This window comes from Bombus affinis, chromosome 14 (genome assembly GCF_024516045.1).
Source record: "Bombus affinis isolate iyBomAffi1 chromosome 14, iyBomAffi1.2, whole genome shotgun sequence".
In the NCBI taxonomy this organism is placed as follows: domain Eukaryota; kingdom Metazoa; phylum Arthropoda; class Insecta; order Hymenoptera; family Apidae; genus Bombus; species Bombus affinis.
In genome coordinates, this window is record NC_066357.1 from 250,161 (window position 1) to 270,867 (window position 20,707).

Here is a 20,707-nt window from a genome sequence, read left to right on the forward strand (position 1 = left end):
CGATTTCTGTCTCGTGGCTCGCCACACGCGGACTCTATTCTTTGAGTAAGATGATTACCAGATGTCGACGCGTCTCCACAGTACATGTTCAGCTAGCCCGAGGACCCGCTATAAGTCTTAAGATTTGTTTAACTAAAGTCCTTCAAACCGACAAACAGTCCTCGTTCCAACTACGAGAAGATAGGAGAAATCTATTTTTCTCACGAACGACGCTTCCTCTTCTCGAACTCTCTCTTAAGGGCGGCTAGCACCCTTCCCTAACCACCAACATGGAAATTGACCAATTAACAGTAACGCAAATTTCCCTCACTTTTCGAACGAAGGCTTTTCTCCACGAATCCGATGATTTCGTGCCCTTAGGCACACCCATCATAGTTTTCCTCGACAGCGTTACCGTGATGGAGAACCACTCTCCCGTACGATCTCAAAGACGATTCAAGTAACTCTCAGATACGTAGTGATTGCCCCATGCATTAACATTGAGTACAACTTAGAAAAGTAGAGTTCGTCATCCCGTTGACCGCGGATTCGTTGTTGAGCCTAGGATCATTGTCATTAGCTTCTCGAGTATCTAATTATCGCGATTACTTGTCCAATTCCATCATAGTCATATTTGCACTAGTACATATCTCCTCTATTGCATAATGATCACGTCTAGCGCCAATAGGGATTCGTTTCACGCCCTTAACCCTAACTCTAATCCTAACGCCAACCCGACATATATAATATGTATAAGTTATACATACATATATTCTATTTTATATAACATACATATATGTTCCGATCCACGCGGAAAACTATGTGAGTAGGAAAAGAAAGATATCGATGAGCGATAAATTGAAATACGTAAATTTACGTATTTCTCTCTCGATATATATATTTTACGTATAAATACGTACCTGCGGTTAGTAGCTGTAGTGGCGTCCTAAATCTTTGTATCGCCGAAAGTTGAAATTCGTTAATTTCTAAACTTTTGGTTTTGTTGATTCGTGGATCTCAATGCACGAGATCTCGAGTACTTGAAGCTGTAAAGTTTTACCTTTCCAACTTGAACATTGCGAATCTTTAAGGCTGCAAACTTTCAAATTCACAAATTTTCGAATTTGGAACGAGGTTAACAATTTCCAACTATAAAATTGTTTAATTGTAAAGCCATCGAAATTTAAACTTTCCAAAATGTGGAACTGCAAAAATTGGTATATTCGAGACTTTATCGTCAAACATCGAACTCTTTCCATGTTCTTGCGCGAAGAACCGGAGATAACGGAGGATCGAAATGAGGAATTTGCAATAAAGGGATCCCGTGGATTTCATTCGCATATTTATTCTTTCATGCGGTTTCCTTATGTATCGTAGACGTATATCACATAATACGACGAATCTCGCCGATTTCGTACGTTCCTCTGTCCCCTCTCGAACAATCATAATACGTTCGAGAAAGAATCGAAACTGTCCATACAAAATATTCCAACGCGAGTTACCTTCGTTCTTTTGAAATGGCATTGTCGTAACAACACTTACACTTACATACTTTATGTTTTACAGCGCATACGTGCGTATCTTGATTACGCTTGCTACAGGATGTCCAAACAAAATTCTTTCAAATTCATTCACCATCTTGTTTCACAGACTGAGAAATGATCTCGTTAACAATCGATAATGTTTGAAGTAAGCTGTACAACGCACTGAATGTCGCGCGTTCAGCGAAGGCGATCGCTAAACGCCATCATTGCGTATAACCAACGAGAAACGGTGAAAAATCTACGGAAATAATACGGTGACAACGATGACGCGACGGTTAGTCGAGAGCCTCGATAGCCAAAGGCAGCTTCGATAGCCAACAGACGCTGTTGACTTTGAAAGATAACGAAACTTGCGTTTTTAATATCCGTTTATGGTACACTGGATTCTCCGTCGTTGCTTCCCTCGCGCTCGTCGTTCTTCCTCTTCTTCGCGCTTCAACTTTCATCATAATTTCTATTTAACTATTCCAACGAAAACAATGAACAGTTTGTCATCTCTAGGCAGCGAATCCTTCGTCGGTCCATTTGTTCTTTCTTTGTTAGTTTTATCGTTTTCAGTCTCGATTTACGACTAGCTTGAGCGAATTTTTATCTTCTAAGAAACGTCTCTTCGTATTTCATTCGCTGACGGAACGAAGTAAGACACCGAAGAAGCTCGACCGTTTGTCGCGAATACTAGCTACTACTAGTATATATATATTACTCGCGAACACACTGGTTTCTGGGTAAACGATCGAACGTGCTCGATTCCGCGGCACGGATCGTTGCGCGGATGATTTGGATGGTCGACGAGGATCGTTGAGATTCTTTCGAGTTTAGAACGACTGTATCTTTACTTTCGAAGTCGTCGGATCGAAGGTGACGCGCTGAGCGCCACACCTGACACGCTACAGTCATCTTGATTCGCTGTGCGAGTGTACCGTCGGTTCTGAGCTGGGATCTTGGTCCGAATCGTCGATGGATACACCTTGTTGAGGCACCTGCATCGAATAGCTGGGACTCCGGTCGTTTCTGCCAACAGACACGCCTGTATCGTAACGAACATCTTTTTCGCCAAAACATTTGAAAATTGTATCGGAAGAGGTGGAAGGTGGTCTTTTTGCATTATGTATCTGTTATATTTCTCCTTGATAAAAATCTAACAAATTGCGTCATCTTTTCACATATATGCGTATGGTATGCGTGTAAGGGCTGTGTTATTCAAGGGCTGTGTACGCGTTGGCTTTCACGATCAAAAGGGATCGGTCGTGTTATTTATATTATTCTTTAAACTAAGTTTAAGCTCACCTCGTGGCTAATTGGCTGCCATCGCTGCCACGTCTCAAAGTATTCGCCCGCCGCTTGCAGAAGCATTTGCAAATAATTCTCTTGAACGCGAACCGGAAGTCTTTGCTAAAAAGCGCGTAGATACACGGATTTATCGCGGAATTGCAGTAGCCCAGCCAAAATAACACGCTAAACACCGTGGGGTGAATACAATTGGGACAGAAGGCGCGCACCAGATACATCGTGAAGAAAGGAAGCCAGCAGAGGATGAATCCGCCGACGATGATGCCCAGTGTCTTGGCTGCCTTCGTTTCCATTCGGAATCTTTTCACCTGCACCGTTAATCATACTTTACGCATCAATTGCTTCCCGTATAGTCCTGAAATCTGTTCCTCAGCCTGTTTTGTTTGTTCTAACGCTCGCGTAAAACGCGAATAGAACAACAATACAAGGATATACCGGTCTCCTTTCCTCTCAATTTAATTTCAGAGTTTCTCGAAAATTCAATGGGGTACCTGAGCTTTGATATTCCTTTTCCCCATTTTCATCGCCCTGGGCTTTTCCTCAGGACCCTGACTGAGCTCTCGCAATGACATCTCATCCCCCGCTTGACTTTCGCAGCTACTCCGCCTGCTGGGTCTCCTGGCGCTGCCAACCCTGTTGATACCGCTCACCTGTCACCGACGTATCGAACCGATCTTTAACCACAACGTTCTCTGGCGTTTTCCTCTAGGAAAACTTGTCACCAGCATTTCACGATTTTACGATTGTACTATATTCGTTTTCTATTGGTTTTTTGCAAGAATTACCAATTCAGGCAAGGATAATCGAGGCAAAAATCGGCAAAACAATGTTAATCAAGGGATTTGCTAATTCCATCAGTAAGGAAAAATATATGTGACGTTAGTTGTGGACTTTTTCTAATTGTGATTTCTGATTTCGATCGAAAGTAATTAGAACAAATTTCTCTGTAAAGAATTCCTTTACGCAAATAGTTTCGGCAAACTATACCCGATAGGTACGAGGACAATTATGAATTTTAAGGTAATGAATTTTTATCGGCAAGGGTTAAGGGTAGAAAGAGCCGGAGATTTCGTAGCGTATCCTGCCGCTGATGCATATTTATAGCGCTCTGTAATCGCTTTTGGCTTCTCTCTTTCGCGTGGCATGATTTACATTTCAGAAAATTGAATAGCTGCCAAAAGAAGGCGAATAAACCAACCGGTAGAGGATATCGATCTGGAATTTTTTTAAATTCACAAATTTGAATATACGAGCATGTATCTCTGACTTGAACTACTTCAGAGAAACAGAATACAAAGAGTCCTTCAACCTGCACGTTCTTACGATAAATGTATAATCGACAACATATATTATATATTATATATTATATATTATATATTATATACTATTTATTATTTGTTATTTATTATTTATTATTTATAAACTGGGTGAAGAAGCAACAAGTATTATATTATATTTAATCGGAGATTGAAGAAAACTCGTGCAAGTATTTAAAAAGCGCTACGATCTATTCGCCAGGATACGATAGTTTCAATCTATATGATCCATCGCTAAATGTAAAAAAGTGACACCGAGGCCACTTTGAAGGAGGTCAGTACAGTGGTATACGCGGAATTACCTTAAGATGCGTGTTCCTGGGGGAGGGACACAGTTGACTGTGCGTTTGCCCGTTACTATAGTGCACGGAGGTCTGAGAACACCTCGAGGGCGTCCTCTCGAGGGTGTTACACTTTGTATTCAACGTCTCCGTGCTCGGATACGACACCGAAATCTTTATCTTTTCCCTTTTTACCGAGCTACGGCTATTCGACTCTGGACTCCTCGGGCTCCCGTTGTTACTCCCGTTGTGGACACTACCTCGACCACGGTGAATCCTCAAGGTCAACCTTTGCTCGTCGAATCTGTAAGCAATCGTCCAAAGTTTCAGAGGCTGTGTCTTTTTTTCGTTTTTCTTTTTTAACGAATCAGAGATCGATGAAGAATAGAAAGAAAAAGAGGAAAGCGAAGAAGATGAAGAAGCTGGTTAACCCCGATAAAACTCGCAGCCAAGTCGCTGTTGGTCGAACTCGTTTGAAATGGCGGCAAAAAATGACGAAAGAGTAGCAACGTATCACGATTCTCCATCTTTTCAATTCCTTGGGGAAGCTATGGTACGTTGGATTTACCTAGAGCCAAGCATTTTCGAGCCCTTTGTCGTACGAAAGCCTTGATTAATGGCTTTCGTAGTGGAGACGGCTGCGTTGTAGATCCTCCAGTAGAAAAACAGCATGACCAGCATTGGTATATAGAAAGAGCCGAGCGCGCTGCAAATAACAACTGTTTAATTTCATCGTACATAGAGGAGGGAGCAAAAGAATAGAGAAGGATAACTCTCTCTCTCTCTCTCTCCCTCTCGGGCATTCTTATAATTAGACGAGAATCGTGATTAATGGAGCCACCTGTTTGTCAAGTCCCTTCTTGTTTTCTCTTATCGAGTCGTGGTGTTTCTTCGAGTTTCTAGGAAGATTGGAGACGAAGCGCAGGAAATTGATCGGAGAATGGTGAATTCTGTCGAGGTCGAGTCGATCAGTTGAAAATTATAAACTTAAGGATATCGAATGAAGGATTCTGAGATTACGTAAGGTAACGGTTAATCACATTACGGGTCATGCATCGATTACGGGAAATGGCGAATATTATCAAGAGTTTTGTCAAGAAAGGATTTGTAAATTCCGTTTAATCTGATGTTAGAACGTTAGAAAGATAGATCGTTACTGCCGTCAGAAATTAATCGTAAATTTACAGGTAGAATTCGTTCGACTTGGGAGGAAGGGCGTCTATCGCATACAAATTGCTGGTTATTAAACGATTTTGGAATAAAAGGATGACCTATGTCGTTAAAACTTGGTACTGTTGTAGGTTATTCTCTGCGATTCGATTTATAGAATATGTCGGAAGATGAGGAACGAATGAAAGAGACGGGAGAGGAAACGTGGTATCGAAAAGGACGCGATGCGCGATAGCGAGTTTCATTGAATTTGCAGTTTCGCTTTGGCGTATCTTTTTCTATATGGCGCAGCGTGGCGACAAGATACGGAACGCTGGCACGCAGATAGCCTTGTAAACTTCACGTCTATGGATAAAGCTACTGTTTGTCTACGGTATTGCTCTTTGTATCAGATAAGGGATCAAGTTGTGTCCCTTTGTTGGTACAGGCACAATAGATGCCGATGAATAGAGAGTGTTTTATCTTTTATCTTTCGATCGCACTTGCGACGCTGGAAAAACGAAACGAACTATGCTATGAAATTCCATGTCGCGCTCACGGATCTACTGTACACCCCTGATCCGAAAAATCATTTAGACAATTCAGTTATGGTTGATAATAAATATTTCACAGGGAAAAGAAAGTTTCATAACATTACAATGATATTTCGTAAAATACGACAAGCCACGTCTCAACTCAGGCTCTTGTCTCGTGCATTTGAAAATTAAAAAATATTCCCCAATCGTTTCGATTTATTACTGTCCCCGTTCGTTCGTTATATTCCAAATGGTGAGAAATCCTTCGATATAATAAATAGCGACTATCGAATTTCCATGAAAAGAATCTTCATTTTTGTCAGCACGTTCGATTCAACAAATGTTCCTATTATTTCGTACGATATAACGTATATGTATATCCAATGGAATTGAAAGAAACATCGGTAACTGCCTTTCAAAAAATACAACACGAAGCAATTCAGTTCTATACCGCAATATCTTCCCACGCGCTTATAAATACGGTCATCGAACCATCCAATTTATACAAAATTGAATCGATACGTTTGTACAACGATTGGAAAAAGTGTCTCGTTTTAATTAGAAAGAAAATTTGAATACGCATAGCGATATATCGATAGATATTAGATTCGCAAGGAATCACACGTTGCCACTTTCCAATATTTTCCACGATGCAAACTGTACCGCATACCATTTATCATAAACATATGTAAATCAATCTGATTTGAGAGTTGATAACTCTCGGTAAATTGGACGTGATAGAATAACAAGCGAGCTATCCATGAAAATGTAGTTCGAGAGAAAATACGTACATTGCCAGTTAGTTTTCCTTATCTTTCTCTGCCTAATGATAATTGTTACAGCATCGATCCACGTCAATTTTAATACGTTATTCGTTCCCGGCCTGTGTTTCTCGAAAGGAGACGATTTTATGCTTGAGCTGGAAAAGATTGAAATATCGCGAGCCAAGCGAAATTGATAACGTTGCCAGCCAGAAATGCAGATTCGTCTGGCACACGATGGAATGCTAACCGTCTATTCGGAGGTTGATTTAGATGCAACGTCGAGCATAAACCGGCGTGGATTGATGCATACGCCGATCGCGATAACACGGTAAGAATAGACGCGACGTTTGCCAGAAAATTCAGACTTCCTGCTCGACGACTCGATAATTTCTGTTCCCGTGATGCAGCGAAACTATCGAAGTTGAAGTTTACGTGCGTCATTTCGCTTTGCTATATATATAATATATATATTATATATTTTATATATATATACATATAGGATATATATATATCATATATATATATATATATATATATATATGATATATATATATATATGATATATATATATATATATATATATATATATCATGTAGGATAGAGATTCTTTTTGTTTTACTGGTAGCACGAGAGGCTGTGTTTCACGGACAGACCGATCTTCTTTTGTTTTACGGACGATCATTTTAAGAAGCACGTTTTTCCCGAACGGACGGACAGAGAGTTACATTAGAAACCTCACGAGACAATGACTTTCCGTCACGATGATGCTGCAGAGAAAAACTATGATGGGGTTTGTCTAAGGACACGAGATCATCGGATTCGTCAAGAAAAGCCTTCGTTCGGAAGGTGAAGGAAATTGGCGTTGCTGCTAATTGGTCAATCTCCATATCAGTGGTTAGAAAAAGATACTAGCTGCTAAGCCCTTGAGGGAAAGTTGCCAGTGAGAAGCGTCGTTCGTGAAAAAAAAAAGAAAAAAAAAAAAATAGATTTCCCCTATCTTCCCGTAGTTGGGACAAAGACTGTTTGTCCCAGCTATACCATTATTCCATACCTTTGTTAGGCAAAATATTCATCCCTTGACCGCGGCTACGTTCGGCGATTGGTTGTCGCCTCGAGCCCAAGCTCATTATTACAAATCTCGAACAAATATAATCAATTGCTTAATTACGGCTATGGTAGAGTCTAGATTAAAGTGTTAAGGGGTTTTCCCAAAATTCCAAAGAGAAGGCTTCGGGAAGCCATTTTGGCTTCTTTTGGGAAGATCCACAATACTTTAGTCTAGACTATTTATTATAGCTGTACTTAAATGATAAGACTTAGAAATAGTCGTTATGATTCAATCCTATTATGTTTGCCCGAGATTTGTGACGGTAGGCGTGGGCTCGAGGTGACACAGCTGGTCGCCGAACGTAACCACGGTCACGGGATAAACGTTTTTACCTAACAGAGAAGTACCAGTATTGTGGGACACACGTTGTATTAACAATTAAACCCCGGTGGGAGCAATGTCAGTTCTACGCGGGTCTGCCTAGCAACGGCGGTTGGAATTTTGTTGATATTTCCGGGTAATATGCAACGAACAAATGCTATCGTAAGAAGAGGAAAATTCCCATCAGTCTATTATTCTTGCGATCGTCTTGGAGAGTTTTACACGTCATCTTTACGTGCATTAATATATCGAGCGTCACAGCAAACGTTATCTTGTGCTTCAAAATATATTCTACGTTTAATAAAGAGTTATCCCGTTGACCGTGGATTCGTTATTGAACCTAAGAACATTATCACTAACATCTCGAGTGTTTAATCACCACGGTTATTTGTCAAACTTTGTAAAAATCAATATTTATATCTGTAAATATAATCTCTATTGTACAACAACGATGGCTAGTCCGAATGAAGATTCGTTACACGCCCACGAATCTAATGCTTAACGCGACATATATGTATGTCGGGGATGTAGGGACATCGGGCCTTTCTTTAGGAAGATCCCCAGTACTTGGGCTCGAGGTGACATAACTGGTCGCCGAACGTAGCCACGGTCACGGGATGAACGAAATGTCTTACAGAGGAAGTACCGATGTTGAGGGACACGCTGTATAAACAATCAAGTCTCGATCAGGAGCAATGTTGATTTACGCGGGACTGCCTAGTTACGGCGCTTGGGAATTTGTTGATATTCCCGATCAATATGTAATTGACAAATGTGACTGTATCTGTCTTTTATTTTGCAATCACCTTGGAGAATTTACCGTCATCGTCTTGGCAGTCAGTCTGAAAGTAACCCTACGTCTGAGTAAACGTGTCTGCGTGCTACCAAATATATTCAAACGTACAAAGAGTTTTCCCGTTGACCGTGGATTCGTTATTGAACCCAAAAATATTGTCAAAAGCATCCGTTATACTTATTGTTTGTTAAATTAGTTAACCGTTAAACTAATTATTTACTAAACTTTGTAAAGAAATATTTATTTGTGTAAATACAATCTTTGTTGAACATCACGATGGCAAATTCTAACGAAGAATTATCGCGCGCCCGAAATCCTAACGAAAACCCGACATGTATATATATATATATCGTATCGTGGAGACTAGTAATTTTTCAAAGTTGTACTTTCGATCGAAGAAGGAGTATAGCAAATATGTATATAGAAAATATACATACGTATAGCGACAGGTAGTTGAATTCGCAGTATCAAAGGTATACAAGTTTCAAAACTCTGAAACGTCAACCCGTCGAAATATTATAGTTTAGAACCGTCAAACCGTCGAAATATCTTAACTTTCGGATATCAAAGTGTCGGAATTTTGAAATTTTCAAATTTCTATTCCCGTAAATTCGACTCTTAACTCTCTTGATTCGTAATTTCGAATTCCTCGTCGCAAATAATTTCTTTTCAAAATCTCCATCAGCCGAATTGCCAATTACCGCTGTAGCGTAGATCCTATGCCATTCTAACGACACCAGCTTTTCTTAAATGTTCGATCCAAGAATTTCAAGAATCAACCTTATCTTGACGATATCTTTTCCCTACTACCGTTTTCTTTCCTTACCTGTAAACGACGTAGCCTGCGTCGTTTGTCAGTTCACAGATCCAGGGACACGGTTTCACCGGGATGAGTATAGTGGTGGTGTTGAACGGTCCGTTCTGAGCGAACGTCGCGTTGTACGTGGGGTGAGACTGCGAAACGAGCGCAAAAATGTACAAGGACACCGTGTAACGAGCGAACAAACTGTCGACGTCGATGGTAGTTACCCGTTTGTCTTTCCAGCCGACCAGGGGTGGGAAACAGATAACGAAGCTCAAGATCCACACGGTTGCCACTAGCAGCCTTGCCCTTCTCGGTGACATGATCTAGATTTTAAAGGGTTATGATAACAGGCTTACTGAAACATCGTGAATAATAAAGCTAATAATAAAGCAAAAGGAGTAAATATCGGTAAAACAAGAATTTTAACAACCGAATTCAGTGTCTTTAGGCGTTAAATTTGTCAGATTTTTTTTCATTCTTCGAAAGAATTTGTCATCGCCGAGTATTTTTTACTTTGCATTATTGGAAAAAGATATGCGGAAACGTTTTTACATGTTGGGAAATTTCTAAATATCAGACATCTTTATGACGATCGTTATTCGATGCCTTTAGAAAACCTTTGGGAATCTTGCAAAATCTTTTAAAATATTTAAGAATTCCTAGAAAATATACAGAAATATAGAAGCCGGCGAGTGAAACCGCCTCGAATTGCTGGAAAATCCCTTCGAGGATTTTCTCAAATTTGAACATGCACGATGGTCAAACAAACCACTAACGATTCTTTGCATTTTCCGTAGCAATTGTAATGCGATAATATTTTCACAGAAAGAAACAAACAATTACCAACAATTCTTTGTATCCATATATCTTATTATTTGTATTATTTGTGTAATATATCATGATAATATAATAAAGTGAAAATTCGACATTTATTCAGACCATTCGTTATTGAAGAAGGTTTTAGCTACACGTGTTTCTGCAAGAAACTTTTCTGTAGACGTACGAAACAAAATTGAACGTTCGGATCGCAGAATTTCATGGAACAGAGTGGTAACAACGTTATTACGAAGCGGTCGCGAAAGTCAAACGTTGCAAGTTGAACAAACGATCGATCAATTAAGCCGTTGGAAGGGAAACGTCGAACACAGAGACTATTTGAGGTGGAAACAGAGGCGTATAGAATAGGAGGCGGCAAACAGAAGCGTAGAATAGAAGAGAGGAAACAGAGGCGTAGAATAGTAGACAAATGGCTTTATCGAGCGTTCCCATAACTGTACACCTTGTACTGCGAAATCGAATAATCTGTAAATGGTACTTGCCTGAGGATAACTCACTGGCCTGGTCACTGCTAAGTATCTATCCAGGCTGATGGCGCACAAATTCAATATCGATGCCGTGCACATCCATACGTCCACCGCCAGCCAGATCGAGCACCATAGATCACCGAATATCCACACCTTCCAACATAACGTACAAAAGTCACAAATTCGAGAAACGTTTCAACAATGTTCTCCCATCCTATTATATTATATTCGTTCATTTTTCAAACGTTCAAATATACTTGAATCCGTAATCCGTAATTATGCGACAAGTTTTTCAAAGTAGGTGTCATGTACACAATATACATCGAGGTAATTGCTACTATTTTATCATAAAGGGGAGTAATTCGGTTTAAAAATTGTAAATTCAAGCTTCCTTTTTATATCTGAGATTCTTTTCGTCTGGCCTTGTATAAATTTTCCTCTCATTTCCTTCATTTTTAGGCGACCAAGTTGCACAGTCGAAGTGGAATCCACGTTTTCACCGATACATCCTCCGCAAGTTACGATACTTTCGTCTATCCCCTATTCTTCGTTTCAATCTTCTCGTCTTCTCCGCAACGCCAAAACCAATACTCCGTATATCCTATCGCTGGGTAAAACCTGATCCGAGAAACGTCACTCGACTACGCGTACTAGAACGCGGTTTTACGTTGTCAGACAACCTCGGCTTTCTTTTTTTTGCTAATTTTTACTAATACTAGTAGCTAATATCGTATTAAAACACTAAAACTAAAACTTCCGATTTACGCAATTTACTCGATTCGTCTTTTCGTACGAAGATATCGTACGAATTGAAAGAAAACCGTTTTTTCTACAAATCTTCTCAGCTACGATATTACGACAAAGATAATTGAAAGTAGCAAAATAGTATTTTTACATTCGTGGCTGAATTCCATCGACCGGGTTACCCAAAATCCATCGGGTCGTACGTTATTTTTGAGATAAGAGGAGAACGTAGCCTGACACCTGGATCTGGACGCCAGGCCAACGCGGCAACGGGACACTGCACTCGGTAGGTGTAACGCGGATTGGCGGCTGACAGTACTGTACCGTACAGTGCACGTGCATACGCTGGTAGCCGGTGCAACCACCTGTTCCCAATTACTCCTGTCCCTGCCTCTGTTCCGTCCGATTAATATACCCTCGTTGCACCAACCTCTATTCCGCAATAACGCTTGTTATTAATACCGATCAGCGGAATATTCGAAGATAACCGTACCATGGATACCAATTAACCGTTTTCTCGTTCATCGGCCAGAATCGTTAGTGAAATCATTAATGAAAGTTTCGCATATCGATTACTCGTGCGGTTTATACACATTGCCAGGTTACTCGGAACGAATTAATTATCGATCGCCTGCGGATGTTTGCGCGCTGCTCAGAAATTTGCCAAGCTTTGTACAGACGGAAGCACGGTTATCTATCTCTTAAAGATGATCTAAATTCATCTTTGTTCTCTTTTTATCTTCTAGCAAATATCGTATTCATGGAGAATTATGTTTGAAACGGAAATCGTGACTATTCAAACTGGCGATTCCTTTCAACATGTTCGATTTCAATTTCATTGGAAAATTCGCAGTTGTAATTGCGAAAGTAACTTTCGGCCAATAAAAATGTTCATCCACTTGCTTTTCATTGACGCGATATGTTCTTCGATAAATAACCAGAGTGCAATTATCTTGGAAAAGGTCGCGTTGCAATTTACGCTATATCAACGATCAACAATTTAATTTATAACAAATTCTGGATAAAATTAAACGCCTCGTGTTCTTAAATGCTCCATAAGGGCTATGAAATTCCTATTTCGTCCCTTTATTTACAATTTTTTAAATACTTATCGAATACTTGTCTCGATATCCACATTGATTCTTGCGTTTCTGATTTTTCATCACGAGAATTATTCCTGTTTTGACAACAGGATTGTGATTAATTATTAGGCATTGATTTGATACGGTGCGTTGTATGCTGAGAGAGCAAGCTTCGAAACGATTGTTCGTTCGCCTCCTTGGGATTTAACTCTTTCACCTCGATTATTTTCCAATTTTTTTTATTCAGTCAGTGAATGCTTTCAGTTCTTTAAACAATCATTTTTTTATTCGTCCGTTAACCTCTCGGTATTTTCTCCCATCTTTTTTACCCATCTTCTAATCAATGTTAAATTACTTTAGTCTTTTATCGCAACTTTTATTGCAACTTACTTTATAATACTTCAGGTGCTTTAAAGTATTTTACTCTAATTTTTTATCTACTTTTCTCTTTCAAATTCCGATTGGCAATTTGAATATCAAATTTGTCATCGTTCCCGATATATGAAAAATCGATGAATCGAGAAACATACGATTCTTAAAAATTATTCGAGCAATTTGAAATTAAATACTCTTTCATTAATATGGTAAGAGAATTGTACGAAATGATGGCGAATACAGATGATTTTGATAAATAATATAGAAAGCATGTTATATTCCGTTCATCGCTTTCTCGTTTTAATACTCGAGTTTCGTTCGTCTACGATCCCTGGTCTACAGCATACAGCATCGTTGAAATCTAATAATTTACCTGTATGTTTATATTTCGCATACCAAATATTTTATATGCAGTGTGCATGTATATAAAATATGAAATATGAAATACCATGGTGACAAATATTTGTATTTGTATTCGCTATACAAAATGATAAGAAAGGATCACTTCTTTATAAAATTCGACCGACCGTTCGAACAAAGAACAGTAAATTTGAAGTAGAAATCTGTCATTCCTAGAAATTAGATAATAAGGACGAAAGATATAGAAGCCGACATTTTCCTACTAAATAATTCTTTAAACGCACGTATAATGATAAAAAAAAAGAATCAGTTGCCTACCTATGTATAGAAATATCTCCAATCCAATAAAGTTCTCGAAGCACCCAAGAAAAAGTTTTCGAGAAAAGCAATTCCATCTACGCATTTCGAAAGCTGTCTGGCTCTAAAAATTAAATAAAAATAAAGATCTAAAATGGACATATATAACGAAATAAGGAGAACCGTTTCTATCTGTAAAATTCCTGGATCTACCCATTCGATAAACCAACGATAAATCCCATCTATCGCGAATTCTATCTAGCTGTAAATCCAAATCCCAGTTTCTTCGTGCGGAATACCAGGGGCAACGATCCACCGTTCTCATCCCCCTGGCTAGAAACGTTCATCTTTCAGAGGGGGCCAGGGAGGAACGAAGGACGAAAGCCGGCAAACTGTTGCGCTTAACCCATCCCCGTCTGCGGTTATTTCGGCTGCACGCTTTTTGCCATGAGTTCTTCAGGGCTCGCGATTATAGCGCATTGAACGTTATCTTTGATAGTCGAGATAATTGTATCGAGGTGTTCTTCACTAGGGATGTCCGCGTTTTTCATTTACGCGCGTAACAGATATTTCAGCGAATGATTTTTCTTTTCTATTTTTAATCTTTATTATGAAGAAATGATTTCGTTGTCGATTCTTATATTACTCGTGTCTCGTATTATTTCTTCTATTTATATTATTTTATTTTTTTATTATTATTATTATTATTATTTCTTTATTTATTTAGCATTTTATTTTTCCGCTATTACGTCTGGATCAAGTACGGCGTTAATTTGATAATTTTTAGTATGCAGAAATATAGTGGAAGTTTAGTAACGTCCTAGGGGATATTGACACGTGCATAGGTAAATTTCTCCTTTTCTTTAGTTTCCTCGTTTATTTTTCTCTTCGTTAGATTTTCTTCGATTCGAACAAGATATCGAAAGATCACGATCCTTTCACGAATAGCTTAACCAAATAACACGAATAACGGTTAACGAACCTTATCTCTATACGCGCAACAAAAAAGCTTTTCAATGAAACAAAAATTTTACCAAATAGGTTCACCGTGCCTTAACTTTCGACCCGCAAACAATTCTAAACCAAAAATATCACCGTGCAAAAAATCCTACTCCCTGTGGAAATCACGGAAGCAATACCGGAAGTGGAACGAACGTTTAACAGGCTAGGATTCGCGTATCGTCGCTCCGATATTTTATTCGTCCGCAAGTCTCGAATTTCGCCGCAGATTCGCATTCGAGAACTCGTCGTTGTACTCGTCGTAACTCGTCGTAAGCGATAGAATCGCTTCGCCGTTATACTTGCCTTTTGGTAGGTAGAAAAGAAGAAAAAGAAAAAAGGGAAAGAAAAGGAAAAAGAGGAAGAGAAGAACAACGAAAGAGTAAGGAAAGAGACGATGGTCGATAGGTAAACCATCGAACGGACGAGAGATCGACACGCAACGAAATTCGTTGCTGAACGACGAAGAATCGTCGACCGGGATGCAATGTTTCTATTGTTGGATGCGTCTCGTTCCTATTTGATGCCGAGGCGTTCTAATTTCGAGATATAAAGCGCGATATATTATCGTTGTACGGTTGTGTTCGCGTAGAAAACGGATTTTCGAACGATTTTCTGTGGCTGAAGCTTTTTTGAGGTCGCTTTTTAGGGCTCGAATCGAGGAGATGATTGCAAATGATTATCTTTTCGCTTTACGAGGATTTTCTTTTTGTTTTGCTGATTAATTTTTTGTATTTGACAGATCGTGTCGAATGTATAAATTACTAAACTTGGTCGAAACGATAGAATTTTAAAGGAGAAACAAAGGAAATACAGGTGTTTCACGAATAATCTCACCTTAAAAACTTCCCATGTAGCGCTGAACGGAAGCACAGCCAAACCGACCATGAGATCCGCCACCGCGAGGCTGACGATGAACATATTCGTGACGTTTCGCAGTTTGCTGGTATGATAAACAGCCAATATCACCAGCACGTTACCCAGGACCACCATCACGTTGACGATCGCGAGCACGATCAGAGTAACCAGAATCCACGGGTCGGACCACTCGACGCGCTCGTACAGGGCAGCACATGCGGTCGCGTTCAGCTCTCGCATTTTAGTTAGCAAGCTGTCGCACCGCGTCTCCAACTACCGAGCACCACTTTCGGCTGAACAAACCCCCGAATCCAGACCCTCGATCGACTCTACTGGAAAAACGTCGCGCGATCGCTTGCACCTCCATAACGACGCGAACCGATTAACGATCGATCGATCAACGGCTGATCATCGGTCGTTTTTAACCGATATCGGTCTTTGCATTCTCTTTCGCTTCCTTCGCTTCTTTTAACTTTTGTTTTTTTCTGTTCGATTTTACTAACGTTTACAAGACTTTTGCGTGTCGCTGAGCGTTATTGCAAGCTGAAACGACAGAGCGGTAAATTCAGTTCCGTCTCTTTTTCCAATTTTCTTAATTGTTTAAACGTTACCGATAATTTGTAATAATGCTTCTCCTTTTTCGGTTTCATCAACGCTTAGTCTTAATCGGGTATTTCTTTTTGGATGTTACGAACTTGAAGACGGATTCTTTGAACTTTTTTGAAAAATATATCACATTTCGTTTTTCTTCGTTTATATTTTAATCGGTGAATTCTTTATTTCTGTCAGACACGTTCGAACAACCTAAACGTTTTGAGGAATTTTTTATTTTCTGAACCGGATATAATGGATCTTAATCAGCTGGTCGAAGATGGATGAGAATTCATCTTTCCTTTTTCTACATCCTTCCTTTCCAGTTCCACGGATTCCTTCGTTTGTCCGATATGTAATTATTTCAGTTGGCATTCATTCGATAATCAACACTTGATTGATCGTACACGCATGATCGTGTTAGGAAAGTATAATTGTCAAAAGTAGAAATTATCTTTCTTCTTCGGCAGTTGATTAATAAATTCCTCTATCATCATGAAATATCATTTCATGCTTTGCCTCGTCATTTCTCTCCACCAATATCCATATATTTATATTCTCACTTTCTTACTTCGATTGCGAAACTATCGTCAAAGTTTCTTTCTACCAACGTTTTCTTTTCCAATCTCTTGCTCCGGCAACTCGGCCCAAGAAAGAACAATGAAATCTATCAGTGCCTTCGAGATTTACCATTCACCGCCAATTCGACAAACGCCGTCTTTCAACTCTTCTTACTTCTCCTTCGTTCGTTCTTGCTCTTATTCAGCGGCTGATTTCCCGTATTGTTTCGTCTCTTTCCATTCGTCAGCCAGCTAATTTCGCCTGCATTCCCTTTATTCTACTCGCAGTTTGCTAAACGGATCATCCCGTCGTCGCCTGCAGGGCCAGCTCCAATCGGTCGATCTAATTACTTCTTGTACTCGGGCAATTCCGTTAATAGAACCCCTTCACCGCCTCTGAACAGTCTGCCGACCAAGCCACGCTCCTCTCCGTGCCGTATAAACGTTCTTATTTAAACACAGAAACCATTCAACTGCCTTTAAATCACAGCATTCCAAGCACCGAAATGCTTCGACGGTTTGCGTTATCCTATTATCTTTGATCGAGAAAGGAATTCACCACCGAAAGTCAAGTTCAACTATCTATCGATCTAATATGTGAGATGTACGATTTTTTAAGACTCGACATTTACTATTTAATATTCCTTCCTAAATGCCTTATTCGATATCTATCTTTCTTGTATTTTATTTTATTTCAAAGTCCGATCGCCTTTTTAAACGGATTAATGCACAACCACCGATATTTGTTATTCTTTTATCACACACTTTTATTCCGCTCTCATTAACCACAAGGTTTTAGAACAGAGTTTCTTATAATATTTTTTACAGCTTGGAATTGTCTACACGATATCTATCTGTTTGTTTTATTTTATTTAGAATCACCCTGTAGAACTTTATTCGTTTTATCACTAAACGCACGACAACCATTTGTATTCGAGTTTAACACGAGTACTGGAAACTGCCGAAGAACTGAAAGTCGAAACGTCAAGTTTCACCGATTTCTAGCACGAACGAATTATCATCCGCGACTTAACCCTGTAGCCTAACGTGTTAAAAGTGTCTGCGATTATACGAAATAAATTTTCTAGAGAAATTTTCGAGACAAAAAAGGGGTAGAAAGTTTGATCGATTCAAGCTCTATTCGTGACCACCTTCTAGTAGACATTTTTCTTCTAGGGCGGCTTCAATTATCTCAGCGGCTGTTTCGGTCCTGAGTGCTTGTCACACACCTTCGGTTGCTAATTCCAGCCTGAGCTTCTCTTACACATCGACTTTTTCCACGCCTTCAACAATTTTAACAAGATTTTACTTCGATTTCATTAAACGTATCAGCCGTCGTGTCGTTTCAACTTTCTCTTCCTTCCTTTTCTATCCTTTAGCCGGTAGAGAGACGGTTGCCCGTCCGTCGAGGATAGCGGTCCTTCGTCTCGCGTTCACTCAGGAAATTTCGGTTCACCGTCACTGACGTGTCCCGATTCTACTGCATCGAGAAAATCGTACCGGCACGCTGACGTTGCTCGTTCCACTCTCGTGTTTCGCCCATTTCCAGTCCTACCTTTCACTACTAGCTTCTTCACTCTTTATTCCACCCGATTTCCTTCTACTTTTCCTTCGCTTTTGGGTTTTTCGGCCTACTAAAGTTGATTCACGATAAAGAGCAATTGTGCGATACTTGTACGATTTTTCGTAATGCTCTTGTTGATTTCGCAACCTTTCAGCATCAATTCTATGATCCCTTTATACTGTTGTCGATGTATTAAAGTTTGTTTACGATAAAGAAAATCCGAGTGATTTTAGTAGAATTTTGATAACGAGACAGGTTTTATATTTATGGAATTTTGGTTAAAGGGAATGTACCTCGCCCTTTATTTACGTATGTCATACGTATGTGTGTTCATAATTTTCGCATAATTTTCAATTGACGCAATCGCGTAAAATTCCTAAACTACTGGGATCAACCGTTTTTGACGTTAATTTCTTTTTCTACACTTCGATACTAGTCTGTAATTTTTTAATATTTTTCTGAATTTTTATTCAAATTCATTTTCACCAGCAATTTTCCTGATTTCTCCGTAACTTTCACGTTCATTATTAATAGGAATAATTACTTTCAAGTACCCCGACTCATCCTCTAAACTCTTTCAAGTTTCAGAAACTATTTCCTCGAATTAAAAAAGTCTCGCGTCCTCTGTATTGCTTCTTAAAAACTTTCCTCAAGTCCATCTACTTTATTATAAGTTTGTAAATATCCGTACCGAAATACTTTTCGTTAAAGGAAAACGCGTGGCAAGGAGGGAGGGGTTAGAAAATCGACTGTTCTCCAAGATTTTCCACCCTGTCGTTTTTATCCTTACATCTCACGAAAGTTTCGAACGCCTTTCTCGCTGCGACGGAGGACCATGGATCCACCGTGCCTCCGGATATTATTTCATTGCCAATACGATATATTTTGGCAAATTGACGATGAATCAGTCAGACGTTGTTGTTTTTTCTGAAGATTTTTCTAGTGATTTCGCGGTTTCCTATGGCTCTGCTACGAAAAATTTCTCAACTTCCTCCAACTCTGTCTTCCAAATGTCTGCCTCTTCCTGTGGAGAAATTCCAAGTATCTGCTTTTTTTAACAAATCTAGCCTTCTTCAAATTATTATTTTTCGCGTAACATGTTTTCCAAATTTGTCAAAAACTTTCGATAACATCTTTCCGTTGCGTGATTATAACCTCATAATTTTCTAGATCCAAAAATCTTGTAATAAATCGAAAAATTCTTGAGTATATTTTCACACCTGATTCTTTATTACCATTTTCTTCTCGTTTTTTTTTTAAATCAAATATTCGAACTATCGAAAATCATGTTCTTTGCTATTATCGACGTTCTTTGATTTTCCTCTTTCTGTATTTCGATCTCATTCTATACAGACATTTCAACAGATTAAGAAATTTTACTGTTACCCTTTATACGAGAATCTTTCAACAGTTTCAGGATTTTCTTCTTCACGGTTTGAAGCTTTAACGTTCGTCCCTTTATACGAGGTACACTAACTAACTATTCGGGAAATTTTCTTCTTTTGTTTCGAACTTGGAGAGCTTTACGAATTTAACGATTCTCTTTGTAGTTTCGTCTGCAAACTTCCTTTCCGGCTACCATAGTATATAGTCTTCGAATTTTTATTTGCAGATATAAATCACTCGGATGCTTTGTTTAAATTAAAATAGTCAATTCACTACGGATTTTTCAATCCCGTTCAACCTTTACGATTTTCAAACAATTTTATATAAAATTTTCTTTTGTAACAGTAATCCTCTAATAAGAATCATATTTTACTATATTCTTCGACGGATCTAATTCAGTCTAAATTCCATTCAGCTCAAAACTCAGAGCTATTCGTTATTCTATCTTTCGTAACATCGATCGTCTCTTTTATTCGACTCTCTATTAGACTTTGCAATTTACTTCATATTTTTCAACAAATGCAATTTAGTCGAAAATTCAGTGCTCTTTTTTAGTACTTTCTTTTATAAACGGCATAACCTCTTCACGATATTCCAAATTTGTTTTTTCTTTCGTATCAGTTATTCGATAGCGTGTTTTATCTACGTCAGTTGGAATAGCACCAAAGTACGACGATGAAACCTGGCTATTTCCATGC

The 20,707-nt window shown here is 39.1% G+C and overlaps 1 protein-coding gene across 1 annotated transcript; it reads right to left on the bottom strand.

The window, feature by feature from the left end:
• Positions 1-1,304: 1,304 nt before the first annotated feature.
• On the bottom strand, positions 1,305-20,549 carry LOC126924121 (octopamine receptor Oamb-like). Its single transcript, XM_050738270.1, has 9 exons — positions 15,888-20,549; positions 11,209-11,346; positions 10,114-10,212; positions 9,911-10,038; positions 4,979-5,116; positions 4,432-4,714; positions 3,305-3,463; positions 2,811-3,121; positions 1,305-2,534 (listed from the first exon to the last, which is right to left on the bottom strand). The coding sequence occupies exons 1-9, from the start codon at positions 16,146-16,148 to the stop codon at positions 2,417-2,419; spliced, it is 1,635 nt and encodes a 544-aa protein (XP_050594227.1). The 5' UTR covers positions 16,149-20,549; the 3' UTR covers positions 1,305-2,416.
• Between the last annotated feature and the right edge of the window lie 158 nt (positions 20,550-20,707).